The sequence below is a fragment of the Podarcis cretensis genome (assembly GCF_951804945.1).
Source record: "Podarcis cretensis genome assembly, chromosome: 14".
In the NCBI taxonomy this organism is placed as follows: Eukaryota; Metazoa; Chordata; class Lepidosauria; order Squamata; family Lacertidae; genus Podarcis; species Podarcis cretensis.
This window is the reverse complement of record NC_137183.1, coordinates 18,267,081-18,286,318: the sequence shown is the minus strand read 5'-3', so window position 1 is coordinate 18,286,318 and position 19,238 is coordinate 18,267,081. Positions and strand designations below refer to the sequence as shown.

Genomic DNA, 19,238 nt, shown 5'->3' with positions numbered 1-19,238 from the left:
GGTCTGATGCCGGAAGGCAGTCCTTATGAATTTCTGAAGTGCAAAGTTCATTTGGCAGTGTGGGCAAAACAGCCCCCTAATGAAGGTAATATAATTGGCTGGTTGAATATTAAATATAATTCTCCTGCTTTCCTTTGGACCACATCAGCAAAGCCAAGAGAGGGCTCTTGTCATCTGGGCAGTCTAGGACACTGCAGAGTCTTGCGCCCTGGAAGGGCCACTTGGCTGCTGCTAACGTAACAAAATCAACATGAGAGGCAGCAGTGATGAGTTACTGGTCTCTGCAGCCACAGCAGGTGCTGTGATTCTCCAGCGGTTTTTTCACCCCTGGAGGCACACTCCATTGTCTCTTGGATAATGATAATGATAATAATATTTTATTTATATCCCGCCCTCCCCAGCCGAAGCCGGGCTCAGAGCGGCTAACAACAATAAAAGTAACACAACATTCTAAAATCAATTCATTTTAAAATCAATTCAAAATCAAATTCATGGCAACCATTGGGCTGGATGTCAGCAGCTCCCAGGAAGCTTTGCATAGGATTGGGACCTGTGGCTACACGATTCTTCAAAGCCAGTGTGGTAACATGAAGAATGAGTGTGTGTACATTGTGGGTGAAAACAGCAAGCCCTCCTCCGTGGTCAGTTGGGTAATTTAATTCTGGAAGAAAGAACAAAATGTTAGTACAAATTATTATCATGTATGTCTCGCTACATTACAGCCCTCCCACTGCCAGCAGACATTGCATTTTCCACTATGGGTGTGTCTGTATCTCAGGTTTGATAAGCATCTGTAAGAAACGGTACATCCTGTCTCATTATAAGGAGTAACAGAAATTCGTAGAAACACAGGAAGCTGCATTGTACTGAGTCAGACCATTGGTCCATGTAGCTCAGAGGCGTCTACACTGACAGGCAACAGCACAGATGGATTTCAGACTGGAGAGGCATGTGCTCTAACCACTGAGCAATGGTCCTGTTCCCCACCCACTGTGTGACACCTTTGGGGAAAGGGACTGGTGGATCCTGTTGCTTTTTTGCCTTTGCTATGGGCATCCTCAGCCAACTGCCCTCTTTGATCTCTTTCTTGAGCTTGGTACAGGTAAACCAGGACTGTATTTCCTGGGCACACTAACAAGCCTGGATAGCTCAGTTGGTTAGAACGTGGTGCTGATAGTGCCAAGGTTGCGAGTTCGATCTCCGTAGGGGACAGCTGCATATTCGGGGGTTGGAATAGATGATCCACAGGGTCCCTTCCAACTCTACAATTCTGTGATTTGGGATTAAGTCCAGGCTGAGCATCAGCACCCAGCATGCACAGCCCCACCCTTCCCCTCGCAACATGCGGGTGAGTCAAAGCACAGCCGCTGTTTTCATTTCCCACAATGCCCCTGCCATAGCATTCCAGTGGTGGGGCACTGTGGGAAATTAAAATGGTGGATCACAGAAGCAGACACCTAGTGCTGGATCAGGGTGATGCATAGCTGTCAACGTTTCCCATTTTTAAAGGGAAATTCCCTTATTCCGAATAGGATTCCTCACAAGAAAAGGGAAAAGCTGACAGCTATGGAGTGATGCTGCTCTTTCATGGGTAAGACTGCCGGGAGGATGGGGGTGGCACTTGAGAAAGGTCCTCTCTAATCTGAAGCTGGTCCGGATTAATCACTGTTAAACACAATGGGACTTGCATTCCCAGCTTGTGAGTCAGAGGGAATTTTAGGGTCACATAGCCAGTTTGACTGCCCTGGGTGCAGGGGGCGCTGCAACAATGATGTTGATGGGGCATGGGGGGCAGCAAATGTTAGTGTCTCACAGAGCACCCCTGAAATTTGGGAGAAGGATGTCGGCCACCACGCGGGTGCTTATTTCAGATCCCATGATACAAAGAAGGAAGGGTGAGCCGACCCGAATTTGGGCAGGGGCTCCTGCACCTTTCATAGTTGTGCAGAGAGAACTGCTATTCAACTAGTGGGTTGGGAAAGGGACGATCCGATAGCCATCTTCAAATATCTCAAGGGCTGGAAGCGGGAGCAAGCTTGTTATCTCCAGCTCTGGAGGGCAGGACTCGAACCCAAGGCTTCAGGAAAGGAGATTCCGACTAAAAATCAGGGGGAAACTTTCTGGCGGTAAGAGCTGTTCCGACAGCGGAACTGTCTCCCTTGGGACTGGTGGACTCTCCTTCCTTGAAGGTTTTAAAGCAGAGGTTGGATGGCCATCTGTCATGGCGTGGATGCTTTGGTTTAGATTCCAGGGGGTTGGACTAGATGACCCTCGGGGTCCCTTCCAACTCTACAATTCTCTCTTTCTATGACCCCCTGCTTCAAGGTGCATTGCGATGGGAGCATCGCCACCGTGCCAATATGTGGTTAGATTCAAATAAACAAGGAATGAGTGTCCAAATGCACTTTTGGGTTGCAAGCGAGTCCTGGGTCTGAAAAGGTTGAAGATACCTAGCAGAAAGGAAGGGAAATCTCATCAGGTGCCGCTTGCACAGGATCGCTACCGCGTGGCACCTGTCGCTGGCTCCTTGACATTTGAGCCCCCTCTCCCAGGCAGGCGCGATAGCGCAAACCTGCGCGCAAGCCCCCTTTGGAGGCGCATAGCTCCCGTGCTCACGTTTCTAACGCAAAAGGAAGGGGACGCGTCGCTTTTGGGAAAAGGCACGTGTGGTTTCTGGTCTGCTTGGAAGAAGAGGCGCCCAGGGGTGCGGATCCCGGGGAGTCCTCGCTCCGAACGCTCTCCAAGTTTGCGCAGACTTGGACCTGAACCAGTTCGCTTCGGAGCAACTGAGTAGCAGCCAAGGACACCGGGGGGGGGGGGCGATTCGCTTCCAGGGAAAGTTCAGCGATCGACTAAGAGGAAGAGAGATCGCGATCCGCGCGGTATTCTCTCCCCACCCCTGTTTTTTTCGGGGTTTGCTCTCGCCCCCCTTTCTTGGCAACTCGGCGCCAACAGCCGCGCGGTATGTCCAGAATGCGAAGCGGCGTCACGGGCCGGGGAGGAGCCAAGCGCTCAGCTGGTGTAAACAGCGCGGCTCCGAGATCGCCTATAAATAGCGAGGCTGGTGGCCGGGCAGGGGAAAAAAAAAGCCGGGCAGCGGAGCGCTCAAAGGAGAAGGAAAGTCTTTGGGTTCCCGAGCGCGTCTCTGTCTGTCCCTCTCCAGAGCCGTCTAAAAATATAGATCTCTCTAAATAATCCACGTCGCTTCTCTTAATTGCTTCTGGGGGGAAAAGAGGATCGCCACCAGCTCAGACCGTCCAACTAAAACAGAGAGCTGGGTGGGAACGGGGAGAAAAAACCTCGCTGCTTCTGTTACCAAAGGGTTCAATAAAAGCGTTGTGCGCTTTTCTGCCGAGAGCGCAGAGGTAAGGTACGTGATGATGGACTTTCTCGAGGGCTTTTTCCTCTTCAAATCGCCACCAGGAGGCGCTGCTGCCGGTGGAAATGCAGGGAGTTAGGGACGCATGTAAGCCTGTACGCCGAGGGGAGACCGAGCAGCCCGGTTCCCGTGTGTGTGTGCGCGCGCGCGTGCATGTATGTGCGTGTGTGAGAGAGCGCGCGTGGTTTGTGGTGTGTGATCGGAAGGGAGAACTTGTCCTTTGCAATCATCATGACGACAATAACCAAGTTCTTGCAGAGATTGTTGGACGAGGAGGCAGGCTGCAAAGGCGAGGTAAGGAACGGCGCGGCTGAGGATCGCACGCCGGCTTGCGCGGCCACGTGCTGCTCGACGCCGCGGCAAGCGCGCTTGTGAGAAATCCGGGCTCGCCCTGAGTGGGATTCTTGCGTGCGGCCGACGGTTCATTGGAGAAACAGAGAAGGGGGGCGCGTGCGTCCCAATCGCTGCAACAAGTTAGGAACCTCGACGGCGCGGACGCGCGTTTTCTCCGGCGGCGCCCCGGCCGGCTTGTTCTTCCAGCAGGTGCCGGGATCCGCTTGGAGGGGTCAGGCTGGGCTGGGCGCGACAGCCCGGGGCGCTGCTCTTTTCGGAGTCTGCAGGATCGCTACAGCGCCCGATCCCGGAGCCACAGCGCGCAGGCAGGTGGGTCCTCGATTCCTTCCTTCCTTCCACGCCCGCGCTCTCCCTCTCCGTCGAGGGCTGTGCTCTTGCACGCCGGGCTTGGGGCGGGAGCGCTTGCTCCCTGGGAAACGTGCCCAGGATGGATGGAAGCCTGGGGGTCTTTTTCTCTCTTCCTTTCTGCAGGGAGCTCCTGCCCGCCGCCCGCCGCGCACCTCACCCCGTGGCGTCCGGGACACAACAGCAGCCACGCTGCCGTGGTGGCCCGAGGGGCGGCTCTGCGCTTGGAGAGCTCGGCCACTTTCCACTCGCTGCTCATCCAGGAAGGAGGTAAGGCGGAGAGGCTTTTGCGCGGGCAGCAGGTTCTTAACCTCAAGGGGGGAAAGCTGGCGGTGGGGAGGGAGGTGTGTGTTGGCGGGTGCTCAAGCTGCGCCCGATCCTGTGCCACTTACCTTGGACTCAATCCCCACGAAACTCCAAGGGGCCAAATCCCATGTAGGAAAACCCATACCAGTTTAAGTTCAGGTGTGTATTCTCTGACTTCTGTATTTAACTTGGAAGATGTGTCGGGTGGTGGTAGTTGTTTCCAAATGTAAACTTAAATCGGATCTAAACTTGAATAGAGGGAAGCAGGTGGCGCTGTGGGTTAAACCACAGAGCCTAGGACTTGCCGATCAGAAGGTCGGTGGTTCGAATCCCCACGACCGGGTGAGCTTCCGGTGCTCGGTCCCTGCTCCTGCCAACCTAGCAGTTTGAAAGCATATCAAAGTGCAAGTAGATAAATAGGTACCACTCCAGTGGGAAGTTAAATGGCATTTCCATGCTCTGGTTTGCCAGAAGCGGCTTAGTCATGCTGGCCACATGACCCGGAAGCTGTACGCTGGCTCCCTTGGCCAGTAAAGCGAGATGAGCGCCGCAACCCCAGAGTCGGTCATGACTGGACCTAATGGTCAGGGGTCCCTTTACCTTTACCTTTAAACTTGAATAAGTGGTGCTGTCTGATCTCATGACATTTGCTTGGCTGTAAAAAGCTCTCTGCATTTCTATTGACCGAATGCATTGATTGATGCATCTAATTGATTCAGATTCCATTTTATGCACCAGGTGCAAGTAACTTGGAGTTAAAGACAGAGGGAAGAGGCTGAGAAACAGTGAAGTGTAGGGGTCGGAATCTAAGACTAGGCCCCTTGAAATGAGGTTCAAAAACCCCACTGTCATTTTTAATAATAATGTTATTATTATTCCTCTCAACCTAACCTGCCTCACAGGAGGAGGGGGGAGAAGCATGTATATTGCATTGAGCCCCTTGGGGGGGGGGAGTGGGACATCATTGCAATAAAACCAGCCAGTCATTCATTCAATCAATCAATCAATCAATCAATCAATCCTGAGCTTTCCAGTGACATAAATTGAATGGGGGTTGGTTGCCCTTTAATGTTCTCAGGTTCTTGTGACCTTGTTATATTTGCAATTTTTAAAAAGGGCAAAAGCATTGTTCTCCTCTGTTCAGGGCATATTTTTGTTCATGAAGATTTGGCATTCATTTCATCAATAAGAATATCAGAGGAGGCCTGCTGAATCAGACCAATGACCTGCTGAGCACAGCATCCTTTTCCTCCACCCAGTGGCCCTCTGGGTGAGACTGAGAAACCACAATAGTACAATCACCTCTTGGTTCTAATGTAGCTCTGTGCAACCTCCAGCATCAAGATGCAAAGTACCAGCAGCTGGGGAGCAGGAAAAAGCTGCCTTTCCCTGCTCCCCAACTGCTGGTACTTGGAGGCATTTGGCATGTTGATGCTGGAGGTTGCATAGAGCTACATTAGAACCAAGAGGTGATTGTACTATTGCCCAGCGAACCTAAAATAAGAGTACAGATTATGCAGTGGAGGGATGGCTGTGTTAGCTTGTCACACCAAACAGCGGATTGGGGACGTCTTGTGGCTCATTACTGTGATGTGTTGGAAATTTTTGCACCTGAATGTGATTCCTGTGCAATTACCTTTCCCCATCCCCTGTTCTTTGAACAATACACGTGGGGATGTTTTATAGTATGACCTGCTGCTGCAGTTTAGAACTTACTCCTGAGCCCGCTCCTCCTCTAGTCCTTATTATCTTCAATATTGCAGATGTCGGGGTCTGAGACCGAGAGAGTGACTTCCTTGGGGTCCACCTAGTAAGTTGGCATGGGTGAGATTCGAACTGGGGACTGGCCAATCTGTTGCTTAGCCATTACACCAAGGCTGGATCTAGACACATCAAAAAAAGAGTTTCAGGAAAACGTGCTGTAAAGCGCAAAGCGGGAAAACATGTTGGCAACAGACGGAACTCCACAGCGCCATCTGGTGTCACCTAATGCATGTACAATGCCTTTTCTTTACTAATGTAAGGTAAAGGGACCCCTGACCATTAGGTCCAGTCGTGACCGGCTCTGGGCTTCAGGCGCTCATCTCGCTTTATTGGCCGAGGGAGCCAGCGTACAGCTTCCGAGTCATGTGGCCAGCATGATGAAGCCACTTCTGGCAAACCAGAGCAGCGCATGGAAATGCTGTTTACCTTCCCACTGGAGTGGTACCTATTTATCTACTTGCACTTTGACGTGCTTTTAAGCTGCTAGGTTGGCAGGAGCAGGGACCGAACAACAGGAGCTCAGCCCATCACGGGGATTCCAACCACCAACCTTCTGATCGGCAAGTCCTAGGCTCTGTGTTTTAACCCACAGCACCACCCCCGTCCCATTTACTAATGTAGCTGAGTCCTAAGTGTGGGGAACCTGTGGCTCTCCAGGTGCTATTGGGCTCCCATCAGCTCCGGACAGTGTGGCCCTGTGGTCAGAGATGATGGGATTTGTAGTCTTGGGGTGTCTGGAAGGTCGTAGATTCATCACCTCTGCACTGCAGTAAGCTATGCCAACTCACAAATCTGAGAAAATTATTCTCTCTCTCTCTCTCTCTGCTTCCCTTCCAGGGATCTTAGTATTTGCAGATGATCCAGAGGAAGCCATCACCTTACGAGCCCGCAGCATCCTTCTTGAGGATGGCGGGGCACTGTATGTAGGCTCTGAATGCTGCCCATACCATTCCAAGGCCACCATTTCTCTCTACGGGAAAGCTACCGACGAAGCTGACGTGGAGGGCTATGGCAGAAAATTCATGGGAGTGGGCAGAGGTGGCATTCTGGAGTTGCATGGAAGGAAGCCTCGATCCTGGACGCTTTTGGCCAAAACCTTGTACCCAGGGGGACTTCGGTACGGCCGGTACACTTCTGAGAAGCGCTGGAGTAGTCGTGGCCTCAATGTCCGGATAGTGGATGCGGGCACAGCCCAGGTGGTGGCCGCTGAACGCTTTGACACCCACCTCCTTGTTGACGAGAGCTGCAGATTGAGGGAATTTCTTGCCCACCAATCTCTGGGCCATGTAGTAGCCGTGGCAGTGGGGGATTCTGCAGCAAAGAGTTTGACCTTGGAGACCCGGCTGTTCCTCAAGAACCTGCTGCACAGCAAATACGTCCTGCACCTGCAATACAGGTAACTTTGCAAATGTGGCTTCTTACTTTCATGCATGCAATTGTGCAAACATGTAGGGCATCCTGGTGCCCTGTGCTGTGGGGGCTACACAGATAATGACCTCCATATTCCCCCCCACCCCGGATTAGATAATTATCATGCTATGATTGTTTGGATGTGTATATCCAAAGAGATTGCACCCTAATGTTTTAATGTTGTATCTTAATCTTTTAAATTGTATTTTAATCAACTTGTTTTTATTATTTGTTGTTAGCCATCCTGAGCCCAGTCTTGGCTGGGGAGGGCGGGGTATAAATAATTTATTATTATTATTATTATTATTATTATTATATGCTATATTACAGTGTTTTCCAACCTTGTGCCTCCAGCTGTTTTTGGACTACAATTCCCATCATCCCTTGCCACTGGTCTTGCTAGTCAGGGATGATGGGAGTTGTAGTTCAAAAACAGCTGGAGGCACAAGGTTGGGAAACACTGCTATATTATATTTCAGTTCTGCTTGTTTCCTAAGCATGGCCTGTTAACACTAACTTGGCAATTAGGATTAGCTGGCTGTTCATTGTAGTCTTGCTTTAGTGGTGGTGGTGAAACCTCTGGCTCTCCAGAGGAAGCCGAACTACAACTCCCATCAGCTCTGACCATTGGCAATGCTTCTTAGGGCTGATGGGAGTTGTAGTTAAGCAACCTCTGGGAGGCCAAATGTTCCGCATCCTGGGTTCAGTGTTGTGCATGCACGTGGTGGTTTCCAAAGAAGGGGAAAGGGAAGGAAATGAAAATAATCTGGGTTGTCATGTTTGCCAGCAAATGAAACTCTACGAGGTTAAGAAGCAGTGAGGTGACTTTTTTTGATGGCTCACCAATCCTGTTTTCTTCCATAGGCAATGTGGATACTTTAGTTTGGTACATTGGGGCTAAAAAAAACCCCATGTTCAGTGCCTGTGGAACTTGCCAGTTGAACTGAACGGTGTTCTCCTTATATATTTTTGATAGTCTGGGCATTTTGATCAGAGTGCGAGAAACCAGAAATTCTGTGGTGTTTAAAACGAGGTTATAGGGATATCTAAGCACAGGGTGTCCCAGCAAACTCTTTTTAGGTCTATTAACCTGTGACACTTGGCGCACAAGAGAGAGCATGCTTGTGCTTGGTGCATGTAGCAGTGAGCTCCTTCAGAAAATGGTTCTCTTGGAAAACTTAACATGCCACCATGGACAGCTCCTGGCCCCTTTTCCTAACTGTTGTACTGCTGTCCAATCTAACAGAGTTATCCCCTCCCCTTTTGTGCTTGGCAATTCATGCAAGAAGTTTGTCGTCTTCCACATTCCTCTGAAGGTTTGTCCCCAAAGCAAATGACATCCAAGCTGGAAACCTGTGCCCGTATTTAAAGGATGCGGTGTGCAGTTTTGAAACTATCAAAACTCAGAAGCCTGTGTTACCTTTTTGCCACTGCTGTTGTGTTGCTTTAAGGACAGAGTTTGCCTTCTGCCTGATAAGCTGGTCCCATTTCCCCCTTCTGAGATAACTGAGTGCAAACTAAGTGGGAACTTTGCCTGTATTCTTGCCGATCAAGATGAATTATATTCAGTTCCAGGTTTTGCATTTTGTGGATTAAGGCCACAGCTTGCCTGCAGAATAGCTGCTGGGCTCTGTTGGTCTTTGGAGTTACGGTGCTTCGTTGCTTAATCAGAATTTCTCAAAGCTAGCTGCAGGTCCGTCACGGCAGTGTGAGTTAGCTATCTCCACTGTTGAGCTAAACTTTAGAGTATTTCTTCAGGTGTCCCACTTCCCTGGAAGCAGGTGGTTTTCCGAGAGAGCGTCGTATATTTTGATTGCAAATTTTTGGAGCAGGACTTGGCCTTCAGACGATGCTGGACACTGAACATCTGAATGAATTTGAGGTTCAGATGTGAACTGGGTGTTCCATTTCTGCATCACAAGTCTGCTTCCCCCCCTCCTCCAGGCAGCCCTGGGTTCTGGTTGGGATTCTTGGCGGTGATGCATCTTCCATCACAGAGGATGCAACGCCTTCTCAACGCAACGGGACAACAAGGTTGGCAACAGCGACAAGAGAATTTAAGACATACGAAGGCATTGTCTTTACAATCGCTGCTCACAGTGGATGGATCAAAGGTTTTTAAGCCCTTTTCTAATCTCTTGTTCAAGTGTTGTTTATCTGCTTTCTCTCTCCTCCCTGAGTATGTCTTTTGAGCTGTCGCCCAGTTTATAGAAATCTCAAGTCTATCTGATTGATTAAATTTGCATATGAGTAAACCAATAAGGCTGAACCAAAATCCACACTCCCGTTTTTAGATCTTTAACTCTGCTTTTTTTTTTTTAAGAGCCTTTGATAGATTACAAACCAGTTTATTGATTAAACCCTGCTGTTCTAGCTTTTTATCTCTGAAAGCCAGACAAGGTCATAGGCTGGGGCAGTCAATTGATGATCTATTATTTGGCTGTAGTCAAATATTCCATGAGGCTAAAATTATCCTTGTTTGGTACATGGTATGCATTTTTACAGTGAAGTGTATGTCAAAAGAAGGTATGAAGGCTGCTTGCTTTTCCCAACCATGTGTGAGTTAAGAACTGTGTGTGTACACACTCTCTCTCTCTCTCTCTCTCTCTCTCTCTCACACACACACACACACACACTTCTTTCATCCAGGAGCATGCTTCCTTTAATTTTCTCTATTATTCATTTTATTGATTCTTTATTTTTTGCATTTCTATCCCAAGTTGCTCAAAGCCAGAGTTATTTTCACAATAACTTTGTGAGTTAGAAACAAAATAATAAAAAATAAATTCCTTCCAGTAGCACCCTAGAAACCAACTAAGTTTGTTATTGGTATGAGCTTTCGTGTGCATGCACACTTCTTCAGATACGAAAGCTCATACCAATAACAACCTTAGTTGGTTTCTAGGGTGCTACTGGAAGGATTTTTTTAAATTTTGTTTCGACTACGGCAGACCAACACGGCTACCTACCTGTAACTAGATCTGTGAGTTAGGTTTTGCAGAGTGTGTGTGACTGGCAAAGGTGACCCACTGAACTTGACTGAACTTAGGGTCTCTCCAGCCCTAATGTGACACACTGCCCTCTATATTGCACTGGCTTCCGTTAGCACTGGACCATTCAGATATGGCTTTGATCTTTCATAGCAGATATCTTCAACCTTTTCAGACCCGGGGCCCTCTTTTAACCCAAACACGCATTTGGGGATCTTTTTCTCAAACTTTTACTATGTATATATGCATGGTGGTGGTAGCACACCTGTGACACCTATTTTGGATCAGGCCACGACCCCTTAGTGGATGGATCCTAACTCACCAGTTGAAGATCAGTGTCTTCTACTGACTACACTCACCGGAGCCACACACAAATTTAGAACGGTGGTTTTGTGTTTCTCTGGGGAAGCCAGCGGTTCCTGCTTGATCTCTTGAATGTCGAAACTCTGCTCATTATGCTAGTTAACAGATTTTTCTCTTCTTTCGTTGAAGTATTCAGTGTTATCTGCTGTCAAAATTCTTGTTGATAACAGTTCAGCCAGGTTTCTCCCTCCCTCCACCCCTTAGTATCTTTCCTCATTACAAAATTAACACTTTATGTCCCGGGTCAGCAATTCGGCTTTTTTCTTTTGAGGATATAAACAGCCTTCACCAGCCCAGCAACTTTCAGATGTTTTAGACTGTGATAGGAGTTTGTAGTCCAAATATCAAGAGGGTATCAGGCTGCAAAGTCTGATATATATGTAAAGGATAGTAGGTCAGTGCCTCAATCCCATTCTCTTATAGAGTCCACTTCCTACATAACCAAGGTGCCGTGCTTGGGCAAGGACACAGATTTTAATCATATTTCATTTACATCCTGCCTCTTCTTGAGAGCCAGTGTGGTGTAGTGGTTAAGAGCGGTAGTCTCGTAATCTGGGGAACCGGGTTCGCGTCTCCGCTCCTCCACATGCAGCTGCTGGGTGACCTTGGGCCAATCACACTTCTTTGAAGTCTCTCAGCCCCACTCACCTCACAGAGTGTTTGTTGTGGGGAGGAAGGGAAAGGAGAATGTTAGCCGCTTTGAGACTCCTTAAAGGGAGTGAAAGGCGGGATATCAAATCCAAACTCTTCTTCTTATTCTTCTCCCTGCTGGAGCTCAAATCACCAAATGTTATGCCTTCCGTCCTGGAGCTACAATTACCCAGACCAGCTTCCTGGTTGAAGCTAAGCAGAATTGGGGCCAGTGAAGCCAATGAATTTGGATCCCATGAAAGAGCAGCAAATGTTAATTTATTTTATTTTTTACTGCCAGAGAGGGAGGTGAAGAGGTGCTGCTGGGTTTTTCCAGCTGCTGACCTCTGCTTTAAATATTAGGCCCCTTTGGGGTATGTGTATAACATTTCACTGTCAATTCACTGGCTAGTTTTGACTGCTCAAATGGCTCTCTCCAATGCAGGAATGGCAGCATAGGGAACTGTTCTACTCAGGGCCATATTTTATGTCCATCTATCCCAATATTGGGGATGCGGGTGGCGCTGTGGGTTAAACCACAGAGCCTAGGACTTGCCAATCAGAAGGTCGGCAGTTCAAATCCCTGCAACGGGGTGAGCTCCCATTGCTCGGTCCCTGCTCCTGCCAACCTAGCAGTTCGCTCCAGCGGTACCGCTCCAGTGGGAAGGTAAACGGCGTTTCCATGCGCTGCTCTGGTTCGCCAGAAGTGGCTTAGTCATTCTGGCCACATGACCCGGAAGCTGTACGCTGGCTCCCTTGGCCAATAAAGCGAGATGAGTGCCACAACCCCAGAGTCGGTCACTACTGGACCTAATGGTCAGGAGTCCCTTTACCTTTACCTTTTTATCCCAGTATATGTTACTGATCACTTCCCCCCTTTCTAGGAGTACCCCATCATGGATTCAAAGTGGAAGTGTCTAACGGTGTAATTTTGGATTTGGTGGATGAAGTGACTAGCTGGCTCCCTGGAGACAAGGTCGTCATTGCCAGCACAGACTATTCCATGCACCAGGCTGAAGAGTTTAATCTTCTGCCTTGTCCTGAATGTCAGACGAACCAAGTGAAGATTGATGGTACGACCAACAATGCCTCTGTAAGGTCTCCTTTGTTGACAGAGCTCCTTAGTTTATATTATGAATGAACTGATCAAAGAGCTAAAAATGGAAACAGTTTTCAAGTAATGAGGACTGGTAGCATGGAGAGTTCAGTCTCCACCACTGGTTCATGAACAGAAGGTGCAATTATTTGACTCTTCAGTGTAAACAGTGAGCTAGAGACAGGGGTTCCCAAACTGTGGTCCATGAACCACCCGTGATCTGGGAGCTCTGTTCAGGTAGTTTGAGAGATGTCCTCAGTAAATATTCATATTTATTTTTAAACATATTTTCACTGCTTTTCTGTCTGATATTGTATTTTATTGTATAACAGCTGAATTGAGCTAGGGAAAGTGGGCTAAGCTGGATATGGGGAATTATTCAATAAGTTCTCCTTTTGGTAGAGCGTTAAGACTCTTAATCTAGGGGTCTTGAGTTTGAGCACCACATAAGGAAAGGTAACAACAGGAAGAATTAAAGGAACTATTGGAAACTCAAGGCAGTAGAGATATAAGATGATCAGAGCCCCACCGAACTTGAAGCATGGGAAGCCCCAATAAAAAATTATAATTTGGCAGAATATTTGGACTATATGATATGTATTTTTATAATTTGGAATATTTAATGTGATTTGATTGAATTGTGAAAATGGAAAATTTAATTTAAAAAAATTATTTTTAAAAAAATTAATAAAAAAAATTATTTTTTAAAAAGAGAGTTTGAGCACCACATTGGGCAAAAGATTCCTGCATTTCAGGGGTCAAACTGGATGACCCTCATGGTCCCTTCCAACTGTACAGTTCTATGATTCTTTTACTAGGGTTATAGGAAGCTCCTTTAAGCAGAGTCAGACTATTGATCCATGTATCTCAGTGTTGTCTACATAGATTGGCAGTGGCTCTCCTGGGTTCAAAATTGGGATATTTGTAGCCCTATCTGGAGGTGCTCAGGATTGAACCTGGGACCATCTGTGGGTAACGGGGATGCTCTACTTGTAATGGCTTGAGAAAGCACAGTTAATATACTGTAGCCTTCAAATGAATTTCCCTCACTCTTCCACCCTAAGGGATGGTCTTTATCCCTTTATCAGTTTCCTGCTCTCAATTGCTACTGATATTTCACAAGGCTCAGTGGGTTGGGATAGGGCATGAGGAAGACCCTTTCAAGCTTCTTAAAATTATTTTGCCAGGAAGTCCCCTCTATCTCCATATGGGTGAGATTGTGGATGGAGTAGACATGAGGGCAGAGGTTGGCCTCTTAACCCGAAATATACTTATCCAAGGAGAAATGGAGGACTCTTGTTACGGACCAAACCACTGCCAGTTTTTCAGCTTTGATACTTTTGGAGGACAAATTAAAGTAAGTGTGTTTTTGGTGGACATTGACCAAACCCAGAGCAGATATTTAGTGACCTGAATCTCCCAGCCCTAAAAAGACAGGCTCCCAAAGTCTTGGTTAACAAAATACAGTATTGTAGGCCTAGTCCTTTATCTAATTTAGGAACCTCCAGATTCCAAAACAAGGGTAGAAACTTAATATCCTCTTGCTCTCCACACCTCTGGCTACTGTTCATTTCCCTGTCAACAAATGCTGTTCCACTTGCTGGTCCTGATAATCAGTTTGTGCTTCTTCTTTCTGCCACGGACTCTTTCCTTATGTGTTCTTGTTTGTCTGAATAGATCCAAAAAGGTTTTACCTCTGTCCACATGTCAGGGGTGGAGTTGAAGAACATGGGCCAGCAGGTCCTAGGCAGCTATCCGGTACATTTCCACCTGACGGGAGATGTAGATGAGAGAGGAGGCTACAACCCACCATCTTACCTTGACAATCTGGCCATCCATCACTGCTTCTCGAGATGTGTCGCCATCCATGGAGCCAATGGCCTTTGGGTAGGCAGCTGTCTTCATGTTTCCTGATTATAGTAACTCGCATGTCCATTTTCATTTGCATAGGGGTTTGGGTACCCCTAAGCTAACGGCAGTTAGCAGTACGCTTGTTGCAGTGGTGGAATGTTTTGGACTAGGGCAGGCATGGCCAAACTTGATCCTCCAGATGTTTTGGGACTACAGTTCCCATCATCCCTGACCACTGGTCCTGTTAGCTAGGGATGATGGGAGTTGTAGTCCCAAAACATCTGGAGGGCCAAGTTAGGCCATGCCTGCACTAGGGGAATGTTGTTGTTCAAGAGAATGCATAACAGGTTGCTGGGAATGTTGTTGTAAGATAGGTTGGGCAATCCAATGAGTTTCCACTAGACCAGGGATGTCCAGCTTCCGAGAGACTGCGATCTACTCCCACTAAAAACACTGGCATTGATCTACCCATTGTATTGACCAGAGTTGAAATTGTTGGGCTTTTTTTAGGGAGCCAGAGGGGTCGGGGTTCCACAATCAACCAGGGGCATCCCGCAATTCACCGGTAGATCGCAATCGACCTGTTGGACAACCCTGTGTTGAACTCCTCCTTTGCACAACATGAAATTTAATAGTGTTAAAAGAATATAATGTCGTATTTGAAAATGGCGCATGTTTCAGTATGTATTCTGTGTGGAAAGTTGAATGTCAAAATGCAGAAGGATAAATGGAGATGTCTAAATAAGGATAATTCTGTATTGCATATTTGGAAGGTCTTGGAAATATGATATAATACATGGACCACATTGGTGAAGCCAAAGGGTCTTGTTGTCTCAGCAGCCCAGGTCCTACATAGACACTGCCCAGGCTTGCGCCCCAGGGAGGTCACGTTGGTGCTTGCTAGCTAATGCAGCGGTTTGACCACCCGCAGAGGCGCACTCCATTGTCTCTCTCTCTCCAGAGATGGATGCCAATAGCATGGCTAAGTCTGTTCTTTCTATCCATCTCAGTTTTTAGTGATGAGATGATTTGGGATGGCTCCAAATAGCTAACTTATATATAGCTCTGCAACACAATAAATGACCTTTGTGCTCTCCAACAATGCGTGTTGATGGCTATTTCATGATGTTCAATCATAGTTAGGTTTTGGCACTCAACCTATCACGCAACATGAGGCAGGAGGAACCTGGCCAAAATGTTTCTCAGACTGTATCACCCAGGCTCACAGCCAGAAGTGTGTGATTGTGTGTGTGTGTGTAGTGTCAAAGAATATGTAGCAGGAGGAATTGTAAGTCAATGCTAAGCAAAACCTTAATCCAAGTAGTCCCATATGTTTAAAGGTGTGTGTTTCGGGTTAAACCTAAAATCTAAAAAAACACCCCAAAGGTCAAATGCTTCTCCTTCAATGTGACTTGATACAGATTTTGCATTCCTGTCTTTGAGAGCAATCAGACTGGTGTGTCCAAGAAATAGGACCTTTTTTGGGTTCCTTGGCCCCATGCTCAAGGAATTGTTCCAGCTGAAATGCTTAGCATCTTATCGTTGTGGGCGTTCAAGGAGGCTGTATAAATCAATCTTTTTTTTTTACAACTCCCTTCTCTTGAATGAGGATCCTTCATGTTTAAAGAAGATTGGAAAATGTTTATTGAATATATGGGGGGAAATTATGTCTACTTGAAAACGTTGGCAGCATTAAGAGAGATTCAACAGCACAAACAAGTTTTGGTGGATGTAATAACGGAATACTGAGCAGTTTAGTTTATGATACGCAAAATGAACCATGGAAGAAGGGAGGCCATTGACATTGTTAGAATATTTAAATGAATATTCTAAATTGTAAAACAGAAAATTCAATAAAAAGTGTATGTGTGTGTGCAACATCTGTAGAACACTACATTGGCTGTATCCACACACAGGCTCATGGATGCCAGGGGTGTTCCGAGGGGGGATGGGGGCGGCCCTCTCCTGGTGCCATTCCAAAGGGGGGACAACAAAATGCCAATCCCCGATCGGCAGCACCCTCCTGGGCTTGCACCGCTCACTGCGCACCCCCCGGGAGGTGCGCCCTACTGCACAGGCAGCATGCCACACCCCCAGGACACGCACTGTGCCCGCTGCAGGCGGCACGCCAGGCCCCCTGGGAGGAGCGCCGCTCCTGTGTACCAGAGCAGGTTGCTTCGCCTCCGATGAGTGCAGCCTATTTTTAACAATTGTCCCTCCTTCTTTTGATGTGGGTGGCTTGTTTAGGTGAAAGATACCATCGGCTATGACACTCTGGGACACTGTTTTTTCCTGGAGGACGGGACAGAGCAGCGGAACACGTTTCACCACAACCTGGCTCTCCTTACCAAGGCAGGCACAATCTTGCCGACTGACCGCAACGAGGCCATGTGCCTCGCAATGCGAGATCATGTGCATGGAGGATATGTTCCTGTCCCAAGCACTGATTGCATGTAAGTAAAACTCCAGCCGGGGAGATTGTTGTGTGTTGCCATAGAATGCATGGAACAGTTCTGTTTCCCCCCCTAATATAAACAAGGTGCTGCGTAAAGGATCAAGCAATTGATTTGTACAACCTGGTAGCTCACTTAAGGGTTTTACAGTCATACCTCGGGATAAATATGCTTCAGGATAAGTATTTTTGGGTTGTGTTCCACGGTGACCCAGAAGTAACGGAGCACGTTACTTCCGGGTTTCGCCGCTTGTGCATGCGCACTGTCAAAATAATGTCACGCACATGCACGGAAGCGGCCAAACGCGACTCGCGCATGCACAGACACACAGTTGCATCTTACATTCTGTTCAGGATGCGAACGGGGCTCCAGAGTGGATTCCTTTCACATCCCGAGGTACCACTGTATTTCATCCACACACCTGTCCCATAAAGAGGCAGCGTTTGGATTTTGGCGCATGCAAATGCTGTGTCCGTAAGGGGATTCCTCAAGAACCCTTTCACCAAGACGCAGGGCCACATGGATCTTGCAGCGCTCACAGTGTTTGCTTGCAAAATCGTTTGCAGAGGAAATAATAGAATCATGGAGTTGGAAGGGACCAGGAGAGTGCAGTGCAAGAATCTTTTGCCTATCGTGAGGCTCGAACCACGACCTTAAGATTAAGAGTCTCAAAGTCTGCCAACCGAGCCAGTATGCAAAAATGGCATATGCTGGGCAACATGCATGCACTAAAAAAAGTTGCAGATTGGGAGCACTGAATTTAATACTGGAAAAATGGAATGGAAAGAACTGAGCAAAGCTCAGCGCCCTTCCAGAAAATAATTCTGCTCCTGGCAAGCCCAATCACTCTTTTTATCTCAGTAATATAATTAGGGACAGAGTCGTTTTGTTGTTAGGGTTAAACCTTTGGGAGTCAAGTGTCTGTGCCGATTTACTGTAAACCACCCAGAGGTCTACCTTCTGGCACTCCTCTAATGACACATGTCACTTAAGTTTAATGTTTAACCGTTGATTGCATTTTACACTGTCTGCATAGGAGGCAGTGGCACAGCCGGGATGGAGAAGTCATGCAGACATACTGGTACGATATATCTATATCTGGACTTTTGATAAGATAGCACTCTCGAGTGCTCTTCCTCCTACAGAGGTTTTCCTGGAGAAACTCACCAGATTGGTGGTGATGACTAAGGAGATTGCGTTGTCGCAGATGTTATGGGCAGTCGGCTAGGTTTTGAGCCTGTTCTGCCAGCTGAGATCATGTCTTTATTCAGCTGAGCGATCTAGGAATGAGAAAGTTTGAATAATTAGAGACTGCATAGGTAGCTAGTGCTCAATAGAAGAAGAAGAGTTTGGATTTGATATCCCGCTTTATCACTACCCTAAGGAGTCTCAAAGCGGCTAACAATCTCCTTTCCCTCCCCACAACTAACACTCTGTGAGGTGAGTGGAGCTGAGAGACTTCAGAGAAGTGTGATTAGCCCAAGGTCACCCAGCAGCTGCATGTGGAGGAGCAGGGAATCAAATCCAATTCACCAGATTACAAGTCAACTGCTCTTAACCACTACACCACGCTGGCGTGATGGCAAAATCAGGATCCGTTCTTGGGGGGATGCATATAATTTCTGGGGCAAATTTCTTTTTTTTCCCCCGCTGGCATTAATGATTCAATTAGAACAGCCTTGTTCTGAAGGAACATCTGCAGATGGTTCCAGGTTTAATCCCCAGCGACGCCAGCAGGGACTGCTTGCCTGAAACCCTGGAATGCAGCTTCTACTCAGAGTCAGCACAACTAAGTTAGATGGACCCAGTGGTCTGCCTTAGGCTGTGTACACACTCTGCATTTGAAGCACATGACTTTCCCCAAAGAATTCTGGGAATCCTGTTTCTCCTGTGGAGCTCAGCTTTTCCGCTAACGATTTCTTAGCTGTAATTTACAACTCGGTCCGTAATGAGCTTCTGTGACTTGCCTGACATCACTTAACACCTTGAACTTCTCATAAAGAATGTCATTTATTGGACTTTGCAGACTTTTAAGGATTCATGGCAGTATTGTGGCCAAGCGCCAGCTACTGCGGTGCTATAACGTTTTTTATTTCTTCCTGTTCAGTGACTTAAAATAAATCTCTGTGTTTCCCTCTCCCCAGGGCTGTCAGCTCCTTCTGGATTGCTAACCCAAATAATAATCTCATAGAGAATGCAGCTGCAGGTGCTCAGGTAAGTCTGATAAAGGCTGCGTGCTTGCTTGTCTCCAGCCCTGAATCTTAAATCTTGTTCTTTAAACAGGTTCCCTTTTGCCC

The 19,238-nt window shown here is 47.5% G+C and overlaps 2 protein-coding genes and 1 long non-coding RNA gene across 7 annotated transcripts in view; 2 read left to right on the top strand and 1 right to left on the bottom strand.

Annotated features, from left to right (window-relative positions):
* LOC307203408 (cell surface hyaluronidase CEMIP2-like) overlaps positions 1 to 19,238 on the top strand; it is a 94,557-nt gene that overhangs the window by 16,466 nt on the left and 58,853 nt on the right. For all 3 annotated transcript variants that reach the window (XM_079954175.1, XM_079954176.1, XM_079954177.1), the window contains 8 exons: positions 4,205 to 4,348; positions 6,986 to 7,544; positions 9,503 to 9,672; positions 12,426 to 12,614; positions 13,825 to 13,994; positions 14,315 to 14,524; positions 16,736 to 16,941; positions 19,086 to 19,155. In XM_079954175.1, the coding sequence (XP_079810301.1) occupies positions 4,205 to 4,348; positions 6,986 to 7,544; positions 9,503 to 9,672; positions 12,426 to 12,614; positions 13,825 to 13,994; positions 14,315 to 14,524; positions 16,736 to 16,941; positions 19,086 to 19,155 (1,718 nt within the window). The remainder of the gene's footprint in view (positions 1 to 4,204; positions 4,349 to 6,985; positions 7,545 to 9,502; positions 9,673 to 12,425; positions 12,615 to 13,824; positions 13,995 to 14,314; positions 14,525 to 16,735; positions 16,942 to 19,085; positions 19,156 to 19,238) is intronic.
* Positions 356 to 2,491, bottom strand: LOC307203558. Its single transcript, XR_013833290.1, has 2 exons — positions 2,451 to 2,491; positions 356 to 661 (listed from the first exon to the last, which is right to left on the bottom strand). It is a non-coding gene; the product is annotated as an uncharacterized lncRNA (long non-coding RNA).
* The window catches only part of CEMIP (cell migration inducing hyaluronidase 1), a 169,699-nt gene continuing 152,967 nt past the window's right edge, over positions 2,507 to 19,238 (top strand). Inside the window, exon 1 of one of the 3 annotated variants that reach the window (XM_079954188.1) lies at positions 2,507 to 3,365. The gene's annotated coding sequence lies outside the window, so the exon portion shown is untranslated. Of the gene's footprint in view, positions 3,371 to 3,546; positions 3,674 to 19,238 lie in introns of those variants that run through there. The other 2 variants (XM_079954187.1, XM_079954189.1) reach the window with 2 other exon arrangements.